Source organism: Caretta caretta, chromosome 10, assembly GCF_965140235.1.
Source record: "Caretta caretta isolate rCarCar2 chromosome 10, rCarCar1.hap1, whole genome shotgun sequence".
Taxonomy (NCBI): Eukaryota; Metazoa; Chordata; order Testudines; family Cheloniidae; genus Caretta; species Caretta caretta.
In genome coordinates, this window is record NC_134215.1 from 8,509,457 (window position 1) to 8,535,523 (window position 26,067).

Consider the following 26,067-nt stretch of genomic DNA (forward strand, 5'->3'; position numbering starts at 1 on the left):
AACATCTCACCATTGGTATATTTTAAGTACTTATTTAATTTTATTTTTAAATTTCTTAGAAGCTCCTCCCAGCTTACAGAATCCCTCATACACATGTACTCACTTCTCAATATTCACATTGAGGAAACCGACTCAGACACTGAGGGCAGAAGTGACCATCTAGTCTGACCTTCTGCACATCACAGACCAAAGAATCTCACCTGTCTCCTGCAATAGGCCCATATCCTCTGGCTGAGTTACTGAAGTCCTCAAATCATGGATTTAAAGACTTCAAGTTACAGACAATCCACCAGCAAGCGACTCATGCCCCATGCAACAGAGGAAGGCTTAAAAACCCCAGGGTCTCTCCCAATGTCACCCAGGGGAAAATTCATTCCCAACCCCAAACATAGGAATCAGTTGAATTCTGAGCACATCAGCAAGACCCACCAGACATGCAGCTGGGAAAGAATTCTCTGTTGTAACTCGGAGCCCTCCCCACCTACTCTCCCAGCTCTGGCTGTTGGGGACTTTTGCTATTAACAATCTCATCATACCATCCTCTCCATAAACTTATTGAGACCAGTCTTGAAACAAGTTAGGTTTTTTACCCCCACTGCCTTGGAAGAAAAGGAGTACTCGTAGCACCTTAGAGACTAACCAATTTATTTGAGCATAAGCTTTCGTGAGCTACAGTTCACTTCATCAGATGCATCTGATGCTTATGCTCAAATAAACTGGTTAGTCGCTAAGGTGCAACAAGTACTCCTTTTCTTTTTGCGAATACAGACTAACACGGCTGCTACTCTGAAACCTGCTTTGGAAGGCTATTCCAGAACTTCACTCCTCAGATGGTTAGCAACCTTAGTCTAATTTCAAGCCTAAACTTGTTGATGGCCAGTTTAAGTTAAGTTAGCCCTTAATTTAAATAACTTCTCCCTTCCTGGCATTTATAGAGAGTAATCATATCTCCAGTCAACCTTCATTTGGTTAGGCTAAACAAGCCAAGCTCAGCTCCTTGCGTCTCCTCTCCTAAGGTTGATTTTCATTCCTCTGACCATCCTAGTAGCCTTTTTCTCTGCACTTCTTCCAGTTTTAAATTGATCATTCTTAAACATGGGAGACTAGAACTGCACACAGTGTTCCACATGAGGCCTCACCAGTGCCTTTTATAATGGCAATAATGCTTTATCATCTCCACTGGAAATTCCTCATCTGATGCATCGTAATATTACATTAGCCCTTTTTTTTTTTTTTTTTTTAATATAGCCACGTCACATTTGAGACTCAGTCATCCTGTGATCAACCAATATAAGCAAACCTTTCTCCTCCCCCTGTCGCTTCCAACTGATAAATCCCAAGCTTATAGCAAAAATTCTTGGTGTTACTCCTTAAGTGCATGACCTTGTACTATGCACTATTAAACTGCACCCCATTTCTATTGCTCCAGTTTTCAAGGTCAACCAAAACTTTTACGATATTTCAGTCCTCCTCCATATTGGCAATATCTCCCAACTTTGTGTCATGCACCAAATTTTATTAGCACACACACACACTTTTTGCACCAAGGTCATGAATGAAAATATTAAATAAGACTAGTCCCAAGACCAGTCCCTGAGGAACTCCACTAGTAGCCTCCCTCCAAACTTGACAGTTCACCTTTTAGTTTGATCCACTGTAGTCTCCCTTTTAACCAGTTCCTTATTAACTTTCAATTATCATATTAATCCCCATCTTCTCCAATTTAACTAATAATTTCCCATGCTGAACTGTATTAAATGCCTTACTGAAATACAGATTGATTAGATCTGCATTTCTTTTGTTTAAAAAAATTTTAAAAAATCAGTTATTCTCAAAGAAAGATCAGGTTGGTCTGCCACAATCTACCTTTTGTAAAGCCGTGTTGTATTTTGTCCCATTTGCCGTTCACCTCTATAGCCTTAACGTTCTCTTTCAAAATTTGTTCCAAGATCTTGCATATAATTAATGTCAAACTAATGAGCCTGTAGTTTCCAGGATCACTTTTCTTCCCTTTCTTAAAAATAGATATATTAGCAATTCTCCAGTCACAGGGTACAACTCTCCAGTTTAGGGATTCATTAAAAATCCTTGCTATTGGACTTGCAATTTCATGTGCCAGTTCCTTTAATATTCTTGGATGGAGATTATACAAGCACCCCAGTGAGGTCCCATTAAGCTGTTAGGCGAGACACAGCTCCAGATGCAGGTAATGAACACCATTCCTACATCAACTGAAGAGGCTGATGCAAAATACTACGTGGCACACGGATGCCTATTGAGGAAGAACATACTGGCTTTGTGATGCTCTTAGCCCCTGCTGGCCAAGAAACAAAGTACCACATTACAGAAGAACACCTATTCTACACATTAACACATTGTGCTTTTAGTATACACATCCCATTGGTTATCACGTACCATGTCAACAAAACTGTTGAACAAAGTAGTCCATGTTGCAAGTAGTGGCCCCACGTCCTGAAACACAAGTATTTAAGAGGATGTGAGCAACCCACCACTTTCTTGAATTCAAGAGAGAAGATGATCTAGGTTATCAAGATCTCCTACATTACTCAGAATGTAGAAGATATTTTGTACTCAATACAAAAAAAAAAAAATACCCTTTCTTCTCTCCACCTATTTTCTTTAATAGGATGTTTTAAAATAAAGCTGTGCCCCTATTTTGGTGCACATAAGTGACTTCCTTAGCAGCCAAATGTTGTCTGTCTCTCTCTTACAGACACACACAAAACCAACAGCGTAACCTCTTAGAACAGAGGCTGTAACGCCCTGATCCGAACTCTGAAGAGCCACAGCCAAATCCAGGAGTCTGTGCTGATGCTGCAGAAATGTCTGTTGGGAATGTCAAAAAAGATTATCATCCATCTACACAGTGCCACAGATGCATTTGGTGCTTTACAGACAGACCCCTGCCCTGAGGCATTTACAATCTAAAGTTAGACATACATAGCAAGTGATGCAAGGAATAAAAGGGAGAGATATGGGAGGACAAGGGTTGCAAGTTAGAGATCATAAGATGTGCCTAGTTTTATGTACAAATCTCACTGGCTCCTTGATCTTTTTTAGTTTGTTCTATTCAAGGTTGGACAGCATGTCCAAGATGGAGGCCAGCAATGAAAGCTAACAAAGAGCAAGAGTTGAGGATTATTTGAACAAGAGAGTTCCCTTCTAGGACTAGTTCTACTAAGAGATTGGATACAAAATTGAAAGCACAGTGTTCGTATCTGGAGATATAGGTACTACGCAGAGCTCTGGATCAGAAAATATGGGCAACTTTTAAAACCAGACACATGGCAACAAAAAAACAGAACTTCTTGGTGTAAAAGGAACTTTTTGGATCAGGGGCTGCCACTGGATGCTCAATAACAACCATGAGCAAAAGCATTTCTCCCTGCCTGCATCTGCACCTCTAAGATCAGTACAACAGTCTTTCAGATAAAGAACTTGCTACATGAAACTCCCTGAAAAAGCACAAGAACAAATCCGCACAGACACACCCCTGGAACCCCGACCTGGGGTATTCTATCTGCTACCCAAGATCCATAAACCTGGAAATCCTGGGCGCCCCATCATCTCAGGCATTGGCACCCTGACAGCAGGATTGTCTGGCTACGTAGACTCCCTCCTCAGGCCCTAAGCTTCCAGCACTCCCAGCTATCTTCGAGACACCACTGACTTCCTGAGGAAACTACAATCCATTGGTGATCTTCCTGAAAGCACCATCCTGGCCACTATGGATGTACAAGCCCTCTACACCAACATTCCACACGAAGATGGACTACAAGCCGTCAGGAACAGTATCCCCGATAATGTCACGGCTAACCTGGTGGCTGAACTTTGTGACTTTGTCCTCACCCATAACTATTTCACATTTGGGGACAATGTATACCTTCAAAATCAGCGGCACTGCTATGGGTACCCGCATGGCTCCACAGTATGCCAATATTTTTATGGCTGACTTAGAACAACGCTTCCTCAGCTCTCGTCCCCTAATGCCCCTACTCTACTTGCGCTACATTGATGTCATCTTCATCATCTGGACCCATAGAAAAGCCACCCTTGAGGAATTCCACCATGATTTCAACAATTTCCATCCCACCATCAACCTCAGCCTAGACCAGTCCACACAAGAGATCCACTTCCTGGACACTACGGTGCTAATAAGCGATGGTCACATAAACACCACCCTATAGCGGAAACCTACTGACAGCTATTCCTACCTACATGCCTCCAGCTTTCATCTAGACCACATCACACAATCCATTATCTACAGCCAAGCTCTACGATACCACCGCATTTGCTCCAACCCCTCAGACAGAGACAAACACCTACAAAATCTTTATCAAGCATTCTTAAAACTACAGTACCCACCTGCTGAAGTGAAGAAACAGACTGACAGAGCCAGAAGAGTACCCAGAAGTCACCTACTACAGGACAGGCCCAACAAAGAAAACAACAGAACGCCACTAGCCATCACCTTCAGCCCCCAACTAAAAGCTCTCCAACGCATCATCAAGGATCTACAACCTATCCTGAAGGACGACCCATCACTCTCACAAATCTTGGGAGACAGGCCAGTCCTTGCCTACAGACAGCTCCCCAACCTGAAGCAAATACTCACCAGCAACCACACAACTGAACCACTAACCCAGGAACCTATCCTTGCAACAAAGCCCATTGCCAACTGTGTCCACATATCTATTCAGGGGACACCATCATAGGGCCTAATCACATCAGCCACACGATCCGAGGCTCGTTCACCTGCACATCTACCAATGTGATATATGCCATCATGTGCCAGCAATGCCCCTCTGCCATGTACATTGGTCAAACTGGACAGTCTCTACGTAAAAGAATAAATGGACACAAATCAGACGTCAAGAATTATAACATTCAAAAATAAATTGGTTAGTCTCTAAGGTGCCACAAGTCCTCCTTTTCTTTTTGCGAATACAGACTAACACGGCTGTTACTCTGAAACCATTCAAAAACCAGTTGGAGAACATTTCAATCTCTCTGGTCACTCGATTACAGACCTAAAAGTGGCAATTCTTCAACAAAAAAACTTCAAAAACAGACTCCAATGAGAGACTGCTGAATTGGAATTAATTTGCAAACTGGATACACTTAACTTAGGCTTGAATAGAGACTGGGAGTGGATGGGTCATTACACAAAGTAAAATTATTTCCCCATGTTTATACCCCCTCCTTCCTCCCCCCCCCCCCCCCCCCACTGTTCCTCAGATGTTCTTGTGAACTGCTGGAAATGGCCCACCTTGATTATCACTACAAAAGGTTTCTTCCCCCCACTCTCCTGCTGGTACTAGCTCACCTTAAGTGATCACTCTGGTTACAGTGTGTATGGTAACACCCATCGTTTCATGTTCTCTATGTATATAAATCTCCCCACTGTATTTTCCACTGAATGCATCCGATGAAGTGAGCTGTAGCTCACGAAAGCTTATGCTCAAATAAATTGGTTAGTGTCTAAGGTGCCACAAGTACTCCTTTTCTTTTTGCGAATACAGACTAACACGGCTGCTACTCTGAAATTTACCCATGCCTGTGTTCCTTCAAGGTGACCATATTACAGTACTCCAGGAGTTCCCAAACTGTGGCACATGAGCTTGTTCAGCATCCCTCTGAAGCAGCCATTTTGTGCTTCAGAATCTCAGCTTTCATTTACAAAAGTAAGTTGCTATGGTTATTTAGGTCTAAGGTGGAAACTTTTACTGGCAATTTTGGTTAGTGGTGTGAGGTGGGGTTTTTTTTTGGGGGGGGGGGGGATGACAACGGGACACTTCTATACTGGTAAAAACCCTAGCATAGGCACAGTTCTACTAACATACTGACCCATACTACGTCCGACCAGTGGTCCACCAAGCCTAACTATCCTGTCTCCTGACAGCGACCAGTGCCAAATGCATCAGATAGAATGAACAGAACAGGGCAATCATCAGGTTGTCCATTCCCTGCTGTGCCGGAGGTTTAGGGACACCCAGAGCATAAGGTTGTGCCCCTGACTGTCTTGGTTAACAGAGGTTTATGGGCCTATCCTCCGTGAACTTATTTAATTCTTTTTTCAACTCAGTTATACTTTTGGCCTTCACAACATCCCATGAGAATGAGTTCCACAGGTTGACTGGGCATTGTGTGAAGTAGTACTTTTGTATGTTTTAAGCCAGCTACCTATTAATTTCACTGGGTGACCCCTGGTTATGATGTTACACAAAGGCATAAACAACATATCTTTATTCACTTTCTCCACACCATTCATGATTTTATAGACCTCTATCATATTCTCCCCCTTAGTTGTCTTTTTTCAAGCTGAACAGTCCCAGACTTATTAATCTCTCCTTGTACGTAAGCTGTTCCATACTCCCAATCATTTTTGTTGCCCCTTTTCTGTCCTTTTTCTAATTCTAATACATCTTCTTTGAGATGGGGTGACCACAACTGCACGGTACAGTTTATTTCACTCATCAAACTGGTATAACTTATATTGGCAAAAACACTTATGCCAGTATAAGTATTGTGTACGTAGGAAGATTTGCCAGGATAGCCCATCAGCAAAACTTTTCTAATGTAGACCTGGCTTAGGAAGACCTCAAAACTGTGAGGTCAATGCAATGCAGTTCCTTCTCCAGTCTCCAAAAAGCCCTAAACAATAGCTCTGAAATGTAAACTGCTTCGTTCATCTTGATGGGTTATAACTGTTTCCAAGTAATAATAATTTGGGAGATTTTTCAAACTCATGATTGTCATGGCAATTGGGTGCTTCACTTCCTTTTGTGCCTTAGAAAGACTCCCTCTGTTGCCATGACCAAGAGTTTGCAAAATGCCACTTATTTCTCTCTCACCCCACATTCAACAAAACCATACCCAAAAAGGCTAGTAAAACATCTGAGCCCCATCAAAGGAAAGAAAAGCTAAAGGTGCCCAGCAAAGCCCACAGGCTTATTCAAACCCCATGGAAGGGGGGAAGGGGGAGCTAAGACTCAGGACACCCAGAGAAGAATGTCATTTTGAACATCTGCACAATCTACTGGGGACAGTACCTGATCTGAGCAACTTGCATAGGCAGAACTGGGAAGAGTACCTCCACTATATCTCCCCTCATCGTACTCCCCAGTTCAAGCCCTGTCTTCAACAGAGTTGCATTTTCTTACCAGAAAGACGGGGCAATGTACATGGCAGAGGGGCATTGCTGGCACATGATGGCATATATCACATTGGTGGATGTGCAGGTGAACAAGCCTCTGATAGTGTGGCTGATGTTATTAGGCCCTGTGATGGTGTCCCCTGAATAGATATGTGGGCACAATTGGCAACGGGCTTTGTTGCAAGGATAAGTTCCTGGGTTAGTGGTTCTGTTGTGTAACATCAGCCACACTATCAGAGGCTCGTTCACCTGCACATCCACCAATGTGATATATGCCATCATGTGCCAGCAATGCTCCTCTGCCATGTACATTGGTCAAACTGGACAGTCTCTACGTAAAAGAATAAATGGACACAAATCAGATGTCAAGAATTATAACATTCATAAACCAGTCGGAGAACACTTCAATCTCTCTGGTCACGCAATCACAGACATGAAAGTCGCTATCTTAAAACAAAAAAACTTCAAATCCAGACTCCAGCGAGAAACTGCTGAATTGGAATTCATTTGCAAATTGGATACTATTAATTTAGGCTTAAATAGAGACTGGGAGTGGCTAAGTCATTATGCAAGGTAGCCTATTTCCTCTTGTTTTTTCCTACCCTCCCCCCTCCCAGATGTTCTGGTTTAACTTGGATTTAAACTTGGAGAGTGGTCAGTTTGGATGAGCTATTACCAGCAGGAGAGTGAGTTTGTGTGTGTATGGGGGTGGGGGGGATGTGAGAGAACCTGGATTTGTGCAGGAAATGGCCCAACTTGATTATCATGCACATTGTGTAAAGAGTTGTCACTTTGGATGGGCTATCACCAGCAGGAGAGTGAATTTGTGTGGGGGGGTGGAGGGTGAGAAAACCTGGATTTGTGCTGGAAATGGCCCAACCTGATGATCACTTTAGATAAGCTATTACCAGCAGGACAGTGGGGTGGGAGGAGGTATTGTTTCATATTCTCTGTGTATATATAAAGTCTGCTGCAGTTTCCACGGTATGCATCCGATGAAGTGAGCTGTAGCTCACGAAAGCTCATGCTCAAATAAATTGGTTAGTCTCTAAGGTGCCACAAGTACTCCTAGAGTTACAGTGACCAGAGTGCTGGCTCAGCTACTGTTGCCAGCACTCTGTCACACACCTGAAAAGGGCTTTATACTATCCGTATGTAGGTGAGTGTTTATGGGAGGCTGAAGTTTTGCTCATTGCATGATTTCTGTTCTTTAACATATAATTGTTTTTGAAATTTTATGGTTTTACATTTACATGGATGGCAGATCAGCTCAACATGTCTCCTTAAGAGCTGCAATATTCAACACCAGGCTAGATGATATATACAAAAAGATATATCATTAAAATACACAAAACAACAGCACACTAAAATAAATCAACTCCATGATCTTTATTTCCAAATGGAGACCACGACTCTCTGCTTAAAAGTGATACCTATATATTCTGGAGAGCTGAGTTGGGTGCATAAAGTTTCAGAGTGCAAATGCTACATAGTGTACTAGACTAGCATGCAATTAGGAGCCAAGAACTCCTAGTCCTCTTCCCAGCTCCGGAACCGAGTCACTGTGTGGACTTCAGCAAGTCAGCGCTCCGTACCGAGTATAAAATGAAGTTACTTATGTCACAGATTTATGAAGATTAGTTGGTGTTATCAAAATTGAGCACAGTACATCATGATTATTATTTGCATTAGCCCTAATACCTACACTAGCATATCTGTATTTATTTGAAGGGGTGGGAGTGAAGAGTAATGTCTGACTTACTACTGTATCTGTTACCTTTTGCCAGTTCCACCTTGCCCATCACCTGTTTTTCAATAGCACAACAAACCACAGTATTAAGCCATTCTAGCACTATAAAGTATGTGCCACAATTAGAATACTATAGACCGCAAAGGAAATATTTCTCAGAGATGTGCTGACATCACCAACGATGCTACACAAAAGGAGGTAGACAAGAAGAGTCATGTTAATTTCAAGCTCCATTAAACACAAGGAAGGTGGGAGAGGAAGAAATCAATCTCTGCCAAGTGGGAAAAGAACTGAGAAGATTGGCTAAGGAAAGAAGGTTTAAAAAAAATTTTTTTAAAGAGGATATTACTAACAATGGAAAGGTTAAAAAAACCTAGGTGGCAGACAATTTTTTGTTTGTTTTTGCAATCTGCTGTACATCCTTCTTTGTCTTTCTACACAGCAAGATGCTGGATATTTCCTATATAGCATGCAGTAAAGAATGTGTCACATCAGACTGCAGTTGCTCACTGAGAAGTCAAATCTAAGGTTCTCTGGCACCAAAGTATGCTTTGTCTGTGCTATTAAATAAACAGGTCTCTCGGCTGGATAAGGCAAAAATCTGTACTTTAAACCAATCAGAATGCAGATCTATTGTCCAATGAACAGCTGTATACAGCATCAATATTTGGTTGTAGAACTAAACTGATGTCTCAGAATTGATGCCTTCACCTCATTTTCCATAAATATTTAGAATGTATAAAATCAGAAATTCATTATTCTGTAACATTCTATTCCATTTCTGTAAATATTATGGGTGTCTCACAAGGTGAGCTGGCCTTTTAAGGGTACCTCTACATTGTGTTTTCAAACCCACAGCAGTAAGTCTCAAGAGTTTGGGTCTGTAGACCCAAACTCACACTATGGCACTAAAAACAGCTGTGTACTTTCAAGGCTGTTTTTAATACCATAACACAAGCCTGAGTCTGTAGACCAGGGCTCTGAGACTCAGTATCCTGGCTTTTAAAACAGTGTAGACATACTGGGACACCCATGGCTGGCCTGTGTCAGCTGCCTCAGGCTAAGGGGATATTTAATTTCAGTGTAAATGTTGGGGCTTGGGCTGGAGCTGCACTCTGGGACTCTACCCCCTTGCAGAGTCCTAGAGCCTGGGCTACACCCTGAGCCCAAACATCTATATCACAATTAAATAGCTCCATAGCCCAAGCCCCACGAGCCCAAGTCAGCTGAAGGGCCAGCCATGGGTGTTTAACTGCAGTGCAGACATACCCTAAGTCTTACAGCTCAGTCTTACCTGTGCCAGGTGCAGCCTGCCTCCCCAGGTGAAGGGAATGAGTCCAGGGGTCACGTGATGGTAGCATGTGGCTCAGAACCAAAACTGCTGGAGAACGTAAGAGCATCCTGAGTACAAAGAGAGACTTTCCTTAGCTCCCAGGCAGAGCCTGGAGCGAACAGGTACCAGCTAAGGCAGCTAAAGTTGGGGAGCAAGTTTGCTTCAGAAGAGAGAAAACTAAGATCACTGCACATAGGCTTTGAGGAAGTTAGTGTTTCCTTTTGAACTTGTTAATAAACCAGACACCAAGAAAGGGTACTACCTGACATACAGGAGCCCATGTGAAGTTACTAGGGAGCCCAAGAGGGAGAAGCTGAGGCACCAGACAGACCTGAAGTCAAGGCAGCTAAATCCTTGCTACAACAGGCCAAATTAATCCGGTGGGACTTCATTGACCTCAGAGAAATTACACCAAAGACGGATAGAACTAACAAATCTAGTTAAAGAGAATCTCAAATCTTGGAAGCTTCACTTACAAATGTATTCGCAGTTACATCTGTGAAGCACACATTTTTATCCAGAATCTTTCTTGTAGTGACTATATAAAGGGAAGGCCATCTGATTCACAGTTTGGACAAGAAACTTTATGAAATCCGCACAGCTGCATACAATGCACCGAATAAGAGGCATGAGCATTGAAATATTCACGTGATAATTATGAATTATGGTTTTTTAATTTGTAATTTGAGGGTAGAACGAATGGTGCTAATGTCTACTAAAGCTATCTGTGCTGGTAAATGAATGCACTATAATAAGATTCATTTTCTGTGATGGGATTTCTCTCTACTGAAATGCATTGGAAGGAAATCAGACTTCAGGAAATGTTAACTGTTCCACTGTATATTTCTCTCTCCAGATTCTAATGTGGATTATCATGTTATACAAGATCAGGGTACTACTATTCACATCCACAGCTCTTGAAACTATTGATATAGACAATTTTCAGTTTTAGGGTGAATTACTTACATTTGTTGTAAGTGAAATGAAATTTGTGGTAATTAGTAGGCTCCACTGTAATAAATGGTAATTTAAACCACCAAAATATATCAATTGCTGGAGCAATAAGCGGGAGCAAGTCTGGGCTTCTACCACCTCCACCCCACCCAGGATATGGACTTAGGCACCTGCAACCCACCCTTTGGGGAAAAGAGAGAGAGAGAGAGAGAGAGCGCGCGCACACGCACGCGCACAAGCATGCCACATGGGACACATACTCCTAGCTCCTCTCAGGGATATGCCAGAACTGGCAAGGAGAAAGACATTTTAGGGGACATCTTCACAGATCTAGAAATCTCCCACTCAGACAGAATGCTTATTTCAGTTCAGTTAAAATAAAAGAATGATCACTGAAGAGGACACCTAGGGGATGGCAACTGAATGTATGTCAGGTAGGTTATACGTAAAAGTATGCTTTAACAAAGGAAGGGAAATTTGCATTTTAGAAATTAAGATGCCCAGAGGGAACATTAAAATCCTCCTATTGACTTATGTTTGATCTGAAATAAAATAAATAAAGCATGGTCAAGAAAGACTAAACCTACCAACCTCATCACTTTGTAGGTTTTATCCCTCTGCCCCACTCCTCCCCTGGACATGTACACTGAGTGACTGAAAAATTAAGATTGTTCACCTGTAACTGGAGCTCTTAGAGATGGACTCTACCCATGAGTGAGCGCGAATGTGATGCATAGGCATTACAGTTCTGACGGTGGAACAATTCATTGCTGTGCCCATTGGGGCACTCAGACCCTTTTGACCCTCCCTCACCATTCCGAGTGCCAGGCTCTAGTGGGGGCATGGTGGTCCAGCAGCCTCAGTCCCTTCACTGCCTTATAAGTAAGGCTGCGAGTCTGCCATGGAGGTAACAGATTCCATGACTTTCCATGACCTCTGTGGTGGCTGGTGCTGGCCCAGGAGTTGCCCGCAGCTGTTTGGGTGTGTGGGAGGGGCTCAGGGATAGGGGCAGGGGTTTGGGGGGGCACTTACCTGGGGTGGGGGAGCCCCCTGCAGCTCCTAGAGGCGGAGGGGTCTCCGCACCACAGACTGGTGGCACCCACAGACCCCGCCCCTGCAGCTCCCATTGGCTGCGGTTCCCAGCCAATGGGAGCTGAGGCAGCAGGCACTTGTGGTGGGAGCAGCAGAGGAGCCCCTGCCTCGGCCTCTGCCTCAGAGCTGGAGGGATGTGGAGCCAACTTCCCCATCCCCAGTACCAGCAGGGGTCCCAGGGCACACGCCTGGCCTGCCCCCCCATTCGCTATTTTTACTAAAAATACCTGTGACTAAAACGTAGCCTTACTTATACAGTCACAGATTATAAACGGGACTTGAGGAGAAAGTGAATGAGGAGTGTGAATGTGCAAAGTCCATCTTGAAAAACTGTAGTTACAGGCAAGTAACCTTAGTTTCTTCGAGTGGCCTCTGCATATTCCCATTCAAGGGGTAGTTTGATAAACAGTACGGCCATCTGAGGAAGGTAGGACGTGGAGTCCTAATTGGACAGTGACCAAAATACTGCTCTACCAAAGTAAGCATCTGGTCAAGATGGTAGGACTCTTTTGTAAATTGCGTGACTAGAACTCCAAGCAATAGATATACAAATTTCTACAATCCGAATACGTTTGAGGCATGCCAAGGAGGCCACCTTTGCTCTTGTGGAAAGTTATCTAACCCCTAGTGGGAGACGGACAGAGGCCGATTTGCAGCTCGTGTCGATACAAAATCCAATTCATATAGTTTGAAGTAATTTCCTGTCTTTTGTTATTTAATATATGAAATTAAAATATTGTGATTTTCTACATAAACAGAACCCAAGATTTTAGAAAGCAAAAGCCCTTCTTACGTCTAACATGTGAAGCTTTGTTTGGCCTGAATGAGCATGGCGTCCTGGAAAAGAATACTGGCGGATTAATGGATTGAGATAGGTATCAATTACCACCTTGGAGCAGGGGAGAGGAGAGAACTAGGGAGAGCCACTTTGTCATTGTGGAAAACTGAAAGATCATCAGCCATCAGGGCTTCCAGTTCTCTTACTCTTATGGCAAATGTGATGGCTATAACGAATAGGTGAAACAGCAAACAGGCAGAGGCTCAAAGGGAGGCTTCCTAAACTGACTAAAGTTTCTTGATGGAGTTAGATCTTTGATTGGTGGACAGATGTTCACTAGACTTTCGTAAGTCCCTTTACTGTGTCCAAGTCCTATTTTCAGTTACTATGCAGTAAGATGAAATGGCTGCTAAATTGACTCAGCTGAAAAAGAGATTAGAAAGCTACAGGTGAAGCAAGTATTCAAGTACAGACTGATGTGATGGGGTGATGTGTCCCCTTGAGGGTAGTGGTGCCTAGGTCAGCCCATTCCAGTTATGTGACACTGCCTCTTTAAGATTCTGGGGAGGAGGAGTGGGGGTCTTGCCTTCAAATACCAGTGGAAGATTGGGAAAGAACAAAACAATCCTAAGAATAAGTAGTTTTTGGGAGGAACCCCATTACTGTCTCTTTAAGAGTCTGAGATCAAAAGCCTTGAAAAGTGGGCAGGGCAAGGCAAGGCTCCCTCTTCCCCCAGCCAATTGAGACATGCTTCAGGAAGGGAACTAGCATATATGCTGCCTCCTCCCTCATCACAGGGCAGTCATCAACAGAAGGCTGGCCTGCTGAACCCTGCAGGAAAAAGATCCATCTAAAGGTGAAGCTGGCTAAGGACCGAGAGCTGGCCTTAACCACAGCCCCAGCTTCATGGAGGAGAGCTGGTACAGGGGGACAACTCCTGCCCTAAGAAGCATACTACCTGCCTGAACCATGTTTTTAGCTCCAGGAGGAGGGCTGAAGGGAACTCCTGTCTGAAGAAGGCAGCTATCGACTGTCTTAAAGTGAGAGAAAGAGGGACTGTTGCGCAGCAGTGGACTGTATTTCAGAGGGATTTGGAGCGCCTCCATAATGGGCTAAGCAGCAGTGAAGAACCACAAATCCAAGGTGGGGACGGTGGAGTCCACAAACCTGGTAAAGATGTTGATGAGCAGGGCAAAGGTAAGGGTAGCACAGGGAAGTGGCGAAGGGGTTGAATGAACATTCCTCAGGCTTCCTAAAACAGGATCCCTGGGTTGGAAACAAAAGAAAGCAGAGCCTGGGTTCCCGAACCTATTCCCCAGTCCAGGAGTAGAAATACAGGGGTCAGGAGTGGAAGTACAAGAACTGAGTCCCAGATGGAGGCCAGGGATCGGTGTTAGAGGCCACTAGACTTTGGGTTTTCTTCTTTTTGGACTTTTCTGCTAACCCTGAAAGGTGAATGGACTGGGGGGTAACTTGGACGGAAGGCCAGACCACAGAAGCAGCTGACTTTTGGGGAACCTGGATAAGGGGGCGTTAGAGTGAAAACCCCTGCAACCTCACATCCTAGCATGAGGGGGCACTCTGGGGATGACTGCCCACCATAACTGGAGTGGAGCTGAAGTTGACGCTATGTTATTGTGTGCCCAAACTTAAAACCTTTTCCACTTGAGGTGAGCTTACTTGCAAGTGGATTGTTTCCTGGAATTTATCAAGACATCTTGCACTTCGTGAACAGGATCTCTTTAGATCTCAGTCATATGGCTCACACTGTCAAGTGCAATGACAGTCCAGGGTATAAATCCAGCAGTTCTGTGGTCAAAAGGTGAGATAGGAGGGTCTGGAAACCATTGCCCTAACATGGGCAAGAGCAGTCAGTTACTTTGGCTTGCTTTAACCTTTATTATTCTTTAGAGGAGAGAACAGGGAAAGGGCACCAGGAAGACCTATTCTTAGTCAAGTATGAATGCATCCAAAATGGACTGTCTTCTTCTGCTCTTGAGCACAACCCAGGGTACTTGACATTGTGTCTTGCTGCGAACAAATTTCCAGATATACCTGCTGTCTGGAGTGCTCATCTGTCGCTGTCTTTAGAGACCATCTGAGCAGTTCTTTTGTCCTCGTTCAGTTGATCTGCTAGGTTGTCATCTTTGCCTATTAAATTCAGGGCAATGGGGTAAGTGTGATTGAGACCAGTCCCACAGCTTCCTTCAATAGCTGATTGGAATGAAATCCTCTTTTCTTGTTCACATACTATTGTGTTGTCCATAACACTTACTCACCTACAAGACAAGGTAGTCTAAGAAATTACTTGACATCCAGCAAATTGCCCTCAAGTCTACTATGTTGTTATATAGCTTCTCTAAGTGGTTCCAATGACTGAACTGTTAGATGTCTGAAGTGGGCTGCCCACCCCAAGTTGCAAGCATCGAAGATAACTGCTGATGGAGCTGGTGGATTGGAGGCTTTCCTTTTCAGGACACTGAAACTGTGTCCATCATGACAGACAGAAGCCCTTCTCTTGGGAAAATCCATTTCAAGAACTTGTTAAATAATGCTTGCTGGACAATGTTGTACAGTTCTCATGCCGAGTACTCCTGAGGAGGTTGCATCTGTAGCTCAGGCCACAAGGCCCCATCAGTCTCAGGAAGAGTACTGTCAGGTTGACGTTCTCTTGTTATCTCATCATAATTGATACACTTCTCAGAAATTGTTCCTCTGGAAGGAAGGCTCTTCCTGCTTGAGAGTCCAGAATTGTCCAAGAGGGAATTCTTTATGTAGGAAGTGACTTTTTTCAATGTATTCTGAGTCCCAGCTCTTGAACAGGGAGCATGTAAGTCACCCTTGGACAGACTTTTTTGTGGGGCTCTCTTTACAGTTCAGTTATCTAAATAAGGTATGTATATCCCATGCCATTTTAGATGCATGGACACCACCACTAGGCACTTTGTAAATACCCAAAGGGCACCAGAAAGGCTAAAGGACCCTGTATGACAACGGTTGCCAACTCCCACACGCCCACCCCACCCCCAATACAGAATCCAAAGTATTTCCAATATGAAGGCCTGATAGCTATCTGGAAATACATATCCTGTAAATCAAGAGAAGAGAACCAATCTTGGGTGGAGGGAGGAAACATGAACTTTCTGAAAGAGTTTCACTTTCTTGGGTCTAAGATGGTATCGAAGTCTCCCTTCTTCTTTGTAATCAAAGTATCTAGAATAGAATCCCCTTGGAACTTTCTCTGTGGCTCCTGCTTCCAAGAGTGGACAAAGCTCTATTCTTAGGAGGTTCTCAGGACAGAGGTCCCTGAATAGGGAGGGGAAATGGGTGGTGTCAGATTGTATGGAATAAACTCTCTGTACTGTTTCTAGGATCCATTTGTTTGTGATGGCGGTACTCCAGTTGTTGAGAGAGAGAAAATTGGGGGGAGGGGGGGATAAATGGCTTAAATAGCTCTTTCTCCTCTACTGCAGCTGAGCAGGAGGTTGCTGGTGTTGATATTGACACAACAGGGGCACCAACCTTCTCCTTGAGGGTTGATAAATTCCTAGCAACCTACCTGTTGATCTAGTATCCTTCTTCTCTAGGATTTCATCCATCCTTACCCTTAAACTATAACCTTCACATTTGCTCTAGTCTCAGGAGAAAGACCAGACACTAAGCCATATATGTCATCTTAGTGATGACTGAAGCTTCTGTTCTTGTAGTATTTAATGAATCAAATGAGGTTCTTAGTGTTCATCTACTAGTAGTCCTTCTGCTACTAAGGCCTTAGCCAGTTTCCTTTGCTCTTCAGGAAGGTCCTTACACAAAGTGGTTTTCTCCTAGAGATGACACTAATACCGAGATATTACACCCTGGTAATTTTAAAACACCCATGTCTAGGGCAGAGAGTCTCAAAATGTGGTCTGTGGACCACCAGTAGTCAACAAGCTCCATTCAGGTGGCCCGCAGACAGTTCCCTCTAAGGTTCGCACCTGGGCAGCTGCACACAAGAGAATGAAGGGCCACCCACAAAATCAGTGGAACTGCACAGGTGTGGCTCTACTAATTAAGTGCCTGGACCCTGGAGAAGATGTACATGTAACGTGAGGTGGTTACAGGAGGAGGGGGGAAGTAGGGGGCAGTGGGGTGAGAAGAGAGGGTGGGGGAATTTGGGATGTGCAGGGCTGCAGCTGCTGGGGAGAGACCCCGCTCCTTCCCAGCCCCAGCTCGGGAGCTGCCGCAGCAGAGGAAAGAGGGCACATCCATCGCATTAGAAAGGTAAGACTACCGATGAAGTGAGCTGTAGCTCACGAAAGAGACTAATCAATTTATTTGAGCATAAGCTAAGGTGCCACAAGTACTCCTTTTCTTTTTGCGAATACAGACTAACACGGCTGTTACTCTGAAACCTAAAATAGGAGTTGTGTGCTTTTATTTGTAGAACAAAAGTATTTTTTTTAAAATATAGCACTTTTATCCAAAGCGCTTTACAATAGATGGTTAATGGTACAAACAACATTTGGAAAGATAATTAAGCGGTCCGCCGAGACCCTCAGCAATTTTCAAGTGGTCCACAAAGAAAAAAAGTTTGAGAACCACTGGTCTAGGGAGGCAGAGGAGAATCTTCGCTCAGAGTGTACACATCTTTGACCTCCCTGTCAGACTGTGCAAAATGCACTTGGCCTTTTGTCCTCTGAACTGCTGTAACCACCAGAGAGTTGAAAGTGGGCGTGCAGGGGAAATCCCTCATATGTAACCGTTAAAGCTTGTCGTATCTTCTTTAAAATGGTCTGGTTAGACTTGGCTGCTTTCAACAACTCTTCTAAAACAGAGATCGTACAGCGATCTTGCTGTTAGAAGGGGACCCCAGTGTATCAAACACCAGATTAGCTATCTCCTGACATAGATAGGATTTTTCATGAAATGGTAGTCAAAACATCTTCCACTTTAAAATGAATGGCATCTTCAGAAGAGGAAGATGCGGTTGCAACTCCTACATTAGAAGACCTCTGAACATTAGGCTCCAGATCAGTGTCCTGGTATTCAATAGCTCCCATCAGCTCTTCCTATGAGTGCTTTATACTCTGGTGATGTAGACAGAACTGGGAGCACTGTATCCAGTGTATGAGGCTTCCCCCGACTTCTAGGAAGGGATTGATCCCTGTAAGGATGAGTTTGTTCCGTGTCCACATAACATCTAGACAGGGGACAATAAGGCCATCTGGCTGAGGGAGGGAAGCTGACAAATATGCCAGGTTCCTTATCTTAGTACCGAACAAGCTAAGATTATTGTCTGTTTATATGAACAGTGTGTAGCATCTGTGTAGTGCTTGCTCTGTTTCCCACTCTTTACAAGTGATGGGAACAGAAGTTGTAAATTAACCCGTCACCATTAGATTTAATACCAGATTGTGGATCTGCTCTCAGATCTGAAGCAGTAAGTAAGGGGAAAGCTAGTGGCTTTGTCTTCCCCTTTATGTTTTAAGAATGCCAAACTTCCTGGTGAGCCTGTAGGAGTTCTAAGGAAACAGAGTGAAAGGTCTGGGGAAATCTGAATCTGCTCCACGATCTTGTGTCTTTCCACCCTTGAGGAAGCTAGAGCTGTAAGCGGCCCTGCGGCTTTTCTTTTATTCCCTTTAACTCTCTGACCATGGGATGTATGGATCTGCACAACCTCCACCTCAGATTCTAAGTGCCAATGTGAGTGATGTACCTGGACAAATATTGTTATAGATACCAATGGCACTGTATCAGAACCAACACCCACAGCCATTTTGCTGGTCACATTAGGGGAACGACCCTTCTTTAAGTATTTGCCCTGTGCCATAACCTTTAGCCTAGGTTCCGAGGGTATCTTTGGAACTGACCTCAAGGGATCTGACAGAAACCCAGAACTGTGCTTGGCCCTGCTAATAGGAGCAGTATTTTGTACCATACTCTTACCTGGAATGGGAGGAGTCTGATCCCAAACGGTGCTCCCATTAGGAATGGCTCTGCTAACAGAGGCAGACACCTGTAGGGATCTACTGTATCTGGAACTAGGATCTGATGGCTCAGGAACCCCTAATACTGGAGGTTTTGCATTCACTTCAGGAGGAGAGGATGGAAATTTTAGAGCGATCTTGGCGTTTTTATTCCTTGAGGGGCTAGGGTACAATCCAAACCTCAGTCTGACTCTTGGATCCACTGGTTACAGAACTGGAGCTTTGGCCTCCTGAAGTAGTAAGGCTTGGAGCCTGTTCTGATGCTTCTCATGAGCTCTTGGGGAGAAAGTGCCTCATTCTCTCTTTTACAGTGCACAGTGAGTCCCTTCCCCAAGCAAGCTAGACACCTCATATGGGCATTCAATGCAGGAAATATAGCAGGATAATGCACCTACCTTGAATCCTGGCCTCTTTTCCTTTGGATCAGCCATAGCATGGGCGGGGGGGGGAGGAAGAGAGGAGGAACTGCAGAGGAGCCAACCCATTGGAGCAGGAGCAGCCAAAGAAGGGACTGCTGCACTGGGATGAGGGGGATAAAACGGGGCCCAGCTTGGGCCAATCCCCCCCCAGATACACACACAGAAACAATCTGGAGGCATTACGACCTGTCCTGCCTCCACCATGCAGCTTTGGGTGGAAACCTGCAGAGAGGAAGCCAGTCCCAGATACTCCAGCCAGCAGAAGCAGCCAAACCAGGGACTTTCAGACATTCAGAGAGCTTTCTACAGTTGAGTGGACTTCCTCTGCCCAGCACTGATTACTCCAACCTTCCCCTTCCCTACCTATCCTGTCCTCCTCACATACATTCTGATCTCTCTCCAGCTAGTTTATCCTGTCTTAAGTAAATTTAGACCCCAAAATCATGGCACTCACATTATATTTGCTTCTATGGTATTAACATGATGTTTGCTTCCATCACATAGGTATAACACAGTGAACAAAGACTACGATTTTGTCAGGGACACATGACTTCAGCCCCAGCAGCTGGAAGCTGCAGGGTCCCACCGCCTTCCACAGTGGCGGGGAGCTGTGAGTTACCCCCACGGTCTGAGGCAGTAGTCCCACAAGCTCCAAGCTGCCATGGGCAACAGGGGTACCCCACAGCTCCGTGGCCGCCACAGCGAGGTAGGGGGACCACCCCGCAGTTCTGAGGCCCCACTTGTGGTATGGGCCCTGAAGCCCCCACCCACCATACAGCTGCCCAGCCCCTTCCCATTTTATCATGGATATTTTTTGTAAAAGTCAGGGACAGGTCAAAGGCTTCCATGAATTTTTCTTTATTGCCCACGACTTGTCCAAGACTTTCACTAAAAATATCCATGACAAAATCTGAGCCTTAGTTATACCCCTTCCCCCACAGTGTGCCTATGTCTATCTAGAGTGTAAGCTCTTCCATTTACTACTCTGTTTCTACAATGCCTAGCACAATGATGCCCCACTCTGGGTTAGCCCCCCAAGAACTACTGTAATAAACTTAAATAAATCATGTTTAAGATAAAATTTCTTACAATAATCCTAAAACTTCCATGGAGCTGAGTCTTCAGAGAGGTTCCTGGTCCATCTGCTGCTGTATCTGGAAAGAACTGAGATGGCTAGAACACGCATTCCCATAGCGCCTCTCTCTCTCAAAGTGTTCAGGAACGCTGACGGGAGGAGCAGTGAGTGTGCTACTCAACACCGCATCATCAGAACCACACTGCCAAAGCATGCCATGAGCGGGAATGTGCACAGACCACTCAAAGAGCAAGGATTTAATAGAAATTGAGTTGAATTGTGAACTAAAGTATCTGCTACTTTTATCTGTCAGTACATGCACAATAATTGGTTCCCTGCTCTAAGGTTATGGTTAGGGAATGGTGGGCAAACTACAGACTGGGGGCCACATCTGGCCTGCCAGACATTTTAATCCGGCCCTCGAGCTCCAGCTGGGGAGCAGGGTCTGCCCTGCTCCGTGTGTGCCGTGGCCAGGAACTGTGGCCAATGGGAGCTGCAGGGGCGGCGCCTGCGGACAGAGCCACCTGGCCACGCCTCCATGTAGGAGCCAGAGGGGGGACATGCCATTGCTTCTGTGAGTTGCTTGAAGTAAGCACTGCCTGGAGCCTGCACCCCTGCCCCCTGACCTCCTGCCCCCGCCCTGATCCCCCTCCTGCCCTCCGAAGTCCTCAGTCCCAGCCCAGAGCACCCTCCTGCACCCCCAACCCTTCATCCCCAGCCCCAACCCAGAGCCTGCACCCCCAGCCAGAGCCCTCACCCCCTCCCGCACACCAACCCGCAATTTCGTGAACATTCATGGCCCACCATACAATTTCCATATCCAGATGTGACCCTGGGGCCAAAAAGTTTGCCCATCTTTGCCTTAGAGAGGGAAAAAAGTCAATGCAGTCTTAAATACACAGGAATTAATACTCTGGGAGAGTAAAGAGAAATTATCTGAACTAGAGATATAGGGCCTGGAAACCTTTGCCAGGTGGGACGTATGTGAAAAGGACACCTTTCACAGGAGGATGCACTTAGAATGTTTCTTCTTGTTTGAGAGCTTATATTAGTTCTTCCAGTATTCCCCCCTTACATGTACAGGAAAGATCTCTCAAACCAAATGCTTTCAAAACAGGCAGAAACATTTTATATGCACTCACTGTCCACAACAGTGCCTGACCCCTGACTGCCAGTGATGCTTTGATTGATCAGCGTAAGCGTGAAACAATCATGCATTAGAGAACAAACAGGACCCTAAGTACAACAAGACTGTGGCAAAACAAACGACTACAAGCTTAATTTTTATTATACAGTATTTGCCTAAAGAATAGAGGTAGTCCGAGCCTTGCATGATGGGGTGGGGGGAAGAAAATTTACCTGCAAGATCCAGCAGTCTTGCCCAAGCAGAGCTGGGGTCCAGCTGTTCCTTGAGTTCAGAAGGCCCCTACTTAGCACACTAACTGCTCAAACCACAAACATCCAAGCATATGATTATGATGAACTGACTGCGGGCCTCCACCATAGACACTGAATTTAAAGCTCCAAGAAACATTACCGAAGTTTAAACTTATGTTTCATCATTTAGGCATTTCACTTTTATGTATTTGAGACTAGACAAATAATGGATTGGTCTGTTCACTTTTGTTTCTAGTCAGTTATTTTGTTTTTCATTCACTAACACAAAGTTAGATTTGGGGAGCAGATAACAGATCATGTCCTTTTAAAGGACCTATGTAGAGTCCCATTTAATTGTAAATATGACCATTTCCAGGTCTAAATATATTGGTGAAAATCCAGGCCTCACTGACTTGAACAGGGCCAGAATTTCACCCACTGTCACTGTGAGTGAAAAGTCACTTGGTCACATATTTGTTTATGATCTAACAATGGTTTGACAGAAGCTTGTACACCTTTCAGCATAAATTAATCTGCTATTTTTTCATCCGCAGAGCCCTAGCTCAAGTCTGATTTTCAAGACATCTTAAATTACTCTCTCATTCCTCATCAAGATCCTGTTTGAAGACAAGTGTAAAGACCTAGTTCACATGTTCAATCCCACTCACCACAACTTCAAAAAGATATTTTTCTCTGGATTTTCTCCCCACCTTTTATTTGTATTCTTCAAACCCCTGACAGCCAGGTCTGGTCTCCAGTGGAGTTTAGCCATCAGCATAGCTAAACTGATGCATCTGCACCAATGCAAACCCTTAACTCAGAAATGGTACACTGGTGTAAACTGTGATTTGCACCAATTCATCTGTCCCAGAGCAATCTTACACCAATGTACCCTGTCTACACTAGTGGTTTGCCCTGGTGCAAATGCATCAGTTAGCTATGCTAGTGGCTAAAAAACCACAGTGTAAATAAAAGCCACAAAAATATTTGAGGAGTCTGTATACAAGACGCCCTACACAAAACCTGATCGGTTTTAACTGTATGTGTTATAGCCATTGCTTGTTTCTGATTAAAAACATAACCAGGAAATACACTCAGATTCTTTAGAAAGCTACCTCTTTAAAATTCTAGCTGTTCTACTTAATATTCTGTAAATTTAGAGTGTATTGGATTAAGAGTTTAAGACCATATAAGCGTATTTGTAAAAAAAATTAGAGTAAAGACTGGAAACAAATGGCAAAAAGCAAGCAGTGTTGAAATGGTCTTTTAAAACATAATGCAGCAAGCAGTATAAGTAACCTAGTAAAACAGCAGAAATGGACAGTTTCTGCCCCCTGTAGTTTCTACTGCTATCTGGATTTTTAAGACTCAACACTCAAAAAGTAAAGGTAGTGTCCGAGAAATCTAAAGAATGACAGACTGGACTCACTGGATAACCAACTGTGCAAGACAGTTTTCATGGTAGGTTCTTATGACCAAGAGAAGGTTTATTCAATGAATCTTCATATACAACTGTAATTTTGCATGATTTCTACAGCAATAAACAAGATTTTATGATTGTTTTCTCAAATTACGTCACTGAGTTATCAGCAGAAAAAAAAAATCAAAGGTCCCGTTTTTCTGAAGTCATTTTTCTATCCACTTCTACATATTGATCAGGATTCAGAACAAGAACTCTCATTCATGGAGGAGCACATTCTTAATATCAAAGCTATACCACATTCATAGTAGCATACCACAGACGAATATGGAATTATTTTCCAATTGCTAGAATACTCATTCAAAATTAGTTTAATTATTCTTAAAAGTAATTTCTAGGTGAAGAGGCAGGAAGTATTCATGTTATTAATCAAAACAAATCAACACTCTAGCAGTAAGACTCACTATCTGATAGCGGTCAGCCTTCCTACCTCACATTTGCCTTTTGTCTTTCACAGTATACTAGACATAACTAACCACCATGAATGTATGTTTTCATTTAAGCCATTATATCCCATATAACAAGTCATGTTTTGGTCTACTTTCCTCCCTTTAACACAAAATTATTACGGGGTATGAAAAAGTTTGTTACTGAAGCATTAGGCTACATTCAATGACAAGAGGAGCATAAATATTCAAATATGCCAGTAGCTAGATTTAATAATGCTTGAACATGAAATGACTAAATAGTTTTACTAAATATATAAGTGTGGTTAAGTGTCCCATTTACTGCCCCTTTAAAAAAAAAGATCTTATAAGTTGGATAGCACACAAGTTGCACAGTCCTTTTATCAGCCCTTTTAATATATCTAATTTCTGAATGCTGTCTTTCATTCTATAACTAGCTCTATTTTTATGAGTGATTTGACCAATCGAATGAAAAGAAGTTATGATCACAAGACAGGTAATTGACTGCTTCAATATTAGGCCCTATCCTTGCTGCCTTGAAGAACAAGCTTTACTCCTTGAGTTGATGTTGCAGTCTCCTTTTCGGTCATTAACGTGATCACGGAAAAGAAATCTGCAAAGTCACTTTGAAGTAAGAACTAGTTAACTCCAAGGAAGAGAATCTGTGAACAGTTAACAGACCAACCTTGCAGAAACAGGTCTGTGTACATGACTGATATTTTAAAAAAATCAGTCAAGTAGTAACTGACTTGTTTTACACAAATGTTCTGGCCATCAGTCTTCTCCAATATATTCATTATGCTATTTGTTCAGTACATTCTCTATACATTTGCAAGAGCAAAGTACCCTCACTCTTACTGTGTATAAAATACTGATTAAATTCTTTCCCCCCTCCCCCCACCTTCTCCTCACACCAAACTAGGAATCTCTTTCTGATTCTGTTATCAGTGGATGCATTAGATCATAAAAAAGTCATTCCACAGACATAAAAATCTGCAAACGTATTTCCAGTCATTGTGTCTTTAAGCCTTTTCTAAGTACACATTATGTGCAAGCGTGATTTGCAAGCGCCTCTCTCCTTTCCCACTGCTCCATAAATTAGATGCAGGACAAGCCTCAGTCTCTGTATCCCATGCTTCCCAAACGCTGGCCTCTATCCGCTTAAGTGCCTATGCAGTAGCTACATTTAATAATTTACCAGTGGGTGACACACTGAATTAAAGATCCACTTCTCCCTCTCGGCTTCCTTATCCCAGCCTGTCACTTACTGTACAAGACCCTGATCGGAAGCAGCCTATTGACTGCAGGAGGCTGCCTCCCAGCGCTCGGCTGCAGGCCGGCCATGCCCATCTGCCCTGGGAGCTCTCCCTCCCCCGCAGAAAAGCAATGCGGTTGCCTGATTCCGGGAAACCCTCACTCCCCCCAGCACCTGGGAGGCGGAGGCGGCGGCGGCGGCGCTCGGCCCAGCCTCCCACCCCTGGACGGGAGAGGAAAGCCCTTGCGGCAGCTTCCCCCACCGGCCCAGCCCCTCCGCCCAGGGCAGGTGTCGGAGGGGATCCCCTGCGTCCCCTCCCGTGCTCCCTGGGGGGGCTGAACGGCGCTTCCCCCGCGATTGTCCCTTCACCACCTCGCCCCGCGGCGGGGCTGGGCAGCCCCTTCCCCGCCCCAGGAGGCCGGAGACGATGCCGCCCCCCCCCGGCCCGGGTGCGGCTCAGGCAGGGGCGGAGCCGCCCCCCGGGATCGGGGCCCGCTGGGTTGGGCGGGGCGGGGTGTGGCCCCGCGCGGGCTGAGGCGGAGGGACGCGCGCCGCTCCCCCCCCCCCCCCCCCAGCCCCGGTACCTTGCGCTTCCTGGTCTCGGCCGAGCCGCTCCACACGAAGCACTGGTAGATCGCCCGCAGGTTCTGCTTCCAGTTCTCCACCTTGAAGCCGGTCACATGGCAGCACCCGGCGGCCGGCGGACTCATGTCCGACCCCCCCTCATCAATCCGCCCGCCGACGGGCCGGGCCGGCGGGCAGCGAGCCGGCCCCTTCCCCCTCGCAGCCGCACGGACACGGGACGGGGCCGCCGCTCGCGCGCTCGCTCCCCGGCGCCGGCCCCCTCACGCCGCCCGCCGCTGGCTCCGGCGGCGCGGCGCGGCCTCCCCCGCCCCCGCGAGCTGCAGCGGGGCGCGGGGAGCGGCTCGCCCCGAGGGCCGGGCTCCCCCCCGGCGCCGAACAAAGCGCGGCGGCCGGGCGGCAGCGCACAAAGATGGGGC

At 45.0% G+C, this 26,067-nt stretch overlaps 1 protein-coding gene across 3 annotated transcripts in view; it reads right to left on the reverse strand.

Annotated features, from left to right (window-relative positions):
- USP22 (ubiquitin specific peptidase 22) overlaps positions 1-25,888 on the reverse strand; it is a 188,753-nt gene extending 162,865 nt beyond the window's left edge. For 2 of the 3 annotated variants that reach the window (XM_048866743.2, XM_048866741.2), the window contains exon 1: positions 25,651-25,888. In XM_048866743.2, coding sequence (XP_048722700.1) covers positions 25,651-25,776 — 126 coding nt within the window. In that variant the 5' untranslated portion in view covers positions 25,777-25,888. Of the gene's footprint in view, positions 1-10,221; positions 10,241-25,650 lie in introns of those variants that run through there. The other variant, XM_048866744.2, reaches the window with a different exon arrangement.
- Between the last annotated feature and the right edge of the window lie 179 nt (positions 25,889-26,067).